The sequence below is a fragment of the Odontomachus brunneus genome, unplaced genomic scaffold (assembly GCF_010583005.1).
Source record: "Odontomachus brunneus isolate Ranch 3 - 2012 unplaced genomic scaffold, Obru_v1 Obru_scaffold_309, whole genome shotgun sequence".
Taxonomy (NCBI): domain Eukaryota; kingdom Metazoa; phylum Arthropoda; class Insecta; order Hymenoptera; family Formicidae; genus Odontomachus; species Odontomachus brunneus.
Window position 1 is genome coordinate 20975 of NW_022639759.1, and position 3131 is coordinate 24105.

General features: G+C 52.9%; 1 protein-coding gene across 1 annotated transcript in view; it reads left to right on the forward strand.

The window, feature by feature from the left end:
• Positions 1-2746, forward strand: part of LOC116853352 — a 3644-nt gene extending 898 nt beyond the window's left edge. Inside the window, exon 2 of the mRNA XM_032834410.1 lies at positions 596-2746. Within this exon, the coding sequence (XP_032690301.1) occupies positions 596-2746 (2151 nt within the window). The remainder of the gene's footprint in view (positions 1-595) is intronic.
• The last annotated feature ends 385 nt before the right edge of the window (positions 2747-3131 follow it).

Genomic DNA, 3131 nt, shown 5'->3' on the forward strand with positions numbered 1-3131 from the left:
TACACGTTAGTCGCGCGCTATGAGGACAAAAGCCGCTTGTTACGAGTCCATCTCTCGGCTTTGCTCAACCTTCCGTCGGTCTCTCGCGAATCCGCTGCCGAAATTCAAGTGTTGCGCGATCGAGCTCACATCGCCGTCGCATCGTTAACTCGGCTTGCGCGCTCGCTGGCGGAGCTTTGGAACGACATTTTAGTCTATCTCGTAGTCCAGAAGCTCGACGCGGCATCACCTATAGGCGTGGAGGCTGAAAACGGCGGACCAGGACGATCTTCCGTCCTTTTCCGAATTGGAGAAATTTCTCGCCAGCCGATCGCGCGTTCTCGACGATGTATCTGGTGTCTCCGTCGCGCGGGCTGGAGATCGGCGTGCATCGTCTACCAGAATTTCTGTCGCGACCGCGTCAACGTCATCGGGATCAATCTGTCCGCTCTGTAAAGCGCACCATTATTTTAGTTCGTGTCCGATATTTGAAAGGGCGAGTCCGGTTCAGCGTCGTAATCTCGTGAAAAGGCACGGGCGTTGCTTTAACTGTTTAAGTCAACATCATTCAGTTCGATCGTGCTCCAGTAAATACTCATGTCGCTCCTGTCACGAGCGACATCATTCTCTGTTGCACACGAGCCCGCGAGCTGAACCCTCTTTATCGAATGACCTGCCCGGTCAACAAACGAAAATGCGCGCGGAGAATAAACTCGAGGTGAACTCGATGTTGGCCTCTCCGATGAGAGCGAAACCATCGCGGATTATTCTAGCGACAGCTCGCGTAAGAGTTGGCGTGGTCGAAGGTCGCTCGGTAGAAATACGAGCCTTGTTAGATCAGGGCTCCGAAATGTCCTTTATTTCTGAATACCTAGCTCAATTGTTACGGGTTAAACGCATACGAATGCCGACGTCGGTTTCTGCCGTCGGTTGCGTGGATGCCGGGACCTTCAAGTACGCCGCTCGAATCTGTGTCTCTCATCGCGATGTAAGCGCTCCAACCTTTAACACTACTGCTTTAATTTTAACTTCTTTAACCGCGTACGCTCCGCAAAGCGATGCGGATATCGCCTCGTTTTCTCATTTGGCGGACCTTGCATTTGCGGATCCGGATCCAACGAGCAAGGAGCCTATTCACCTCATTCTCGGCGCGGATCTGTATGGGGAGGTCATTCTCGGGGGCTTGCGCAAGGGTTCACTCGGCGAGCCTATCGCGCAAGATTCAATTTTCGGATGGGTCATATCGGGACCACTCTCTCCATCCTCTCCCGCGTCACCTCCTTCACCTCTTTCTCCTGGAGATGCTCGGATGTCGCATCACGTCTCCGTTTATCATTGTCTCAACACTACCTCACTGAAGGACGAAATCAGACGATTTTGGGAAATTGAGGACTTTCCCACTCGTTTAATTGCCACGCCTGACGACGAGAAGTGCGAAATGCATTTTCGCTCTACACATACTCGTACGCCAACGGGGCGTTATATCGTCAGGTTGCCTTTTCGCCGTGATCCTCCCATTGATATCGGGGAGTCTCGCCAACGAGCCGAGCAACGGCTGAACGCGCTCTTTCGACGGTTTGGTGCACATCAGAAGCAGTTCGCTGAATATCAGGCGTTTATTCGGGAGTATGAGCGTCTCGGTCATTTGCGTAAACTGCCTGCCGCCGAGGACCGCCCGGATCCGTGTGTCTATCTCCCTCACCATCCCGTTTTCCGTGATTCCAGCAGCACCACACGTCTGCGTGTCGTGTTCGACGCTTCAAGTCTCACGTCGAACGGTTCGAGTCTCAATAATCACCTTTTAACAGGGCCCAAACTTCAAACGGATTTATCCGCCGTGATACTGCGTTGGCGTCAATTTCGCTTTGTGTATTCAGCCGACATCGCGAAGATGTACAGGCAGATTCTTGTAGACGACCGCGATCTTAATTTCCAAAGAATTTTGTGGCGTGACTCCTCCCGTGAATCCGCCGTCGACTATCAATTACTCACAGTCACTTACGGGATGGCGTGTGCACCCTTTCTCGCGTTACGCGTTATTCAGCAATTAGCTCAGGACGAAGGGGAACGGTATCCCATGGCGGTGCCCATTTTGCAAGAGCATATTTACGTCGACGACGTGCTGTTCGGTCACGACGACTTGAACGCTCTACGTGCCACGCGAGATCAATTAGTTTCATTATTACGTCGCGGCGGGTTCGAACTTCGGAAATGGGCAGCCAATTCAGCAGCTCTCCTTTCTGATATTGATGACTCAGAGCACGGAACCGCGTGCGACAAATCCTTGTCTCACTCTGACAATCTTAATATCCTCGGCGTTGAATGGAATCCAGTCCTCGATTCTTTTCAGATTCGGGTGTCCATGTCCGATGACCTTCTCCGCACCAAGCGTTCCATTCTTGCCGCCATCGCTCGATTATACGATCCTCTCGGATGGGTCACCCCTGTGATTCTCTCTGCCAAAGTTTTGATGCAGACACTTTGGAGAAATGGACTCTCATGGGACGAGCCGATTCCGCCCTCGCTATCCTGTCGCTGGCAACAAATCTGCGACGGTATTTCGCGGTTGAGTAACCTGAGACTGCCGCGGTGGTCCGGGTTCACCGCTGATTGTGAGCTCGAGCTCCACGGATTCGCGGATGCATCAACCGTCGCATATGCTGCCGCCGTGTATTTAAAGGTCGTCGATTCCTCTCAGACCGTCACTATCAGCTTATTACTAGGTAAATCGAGAGTTGCTCCTTTGAAGCCGCTCAGCATACCTTGATTAGAATTGTTGGGTGCTGCGCTGCTCGCTCGTCTCATCAATTTCGTTAAATCGACTCTCGCAATAAACGATCTGCCGTGTTTCTGTTGGTCCGATTCCACGGTCGTTCTGGCCTGGCTCCGCCAACATCCTTCCCGGTGGAGGACGTTCGTTGCCAATCGCGTAGCTGACATCCAGCAGCGTCTTCCAGGGACGAAGTGGAGGTACGTCACGACGGCTGACAACCCGGCGGATCGCGTGGTCTGTTGGGCGACGATCTCCTTTCCCATCCATTATGGTGGCACGGGTCTAGTTGGTTGGCATTTCCGAGCAACCGATGGCCGCGTTCCATAGCGTTGCCTCCGGATTCGGCTTCTCTCGAAGCAAACGTGCACTTATTCTCCTC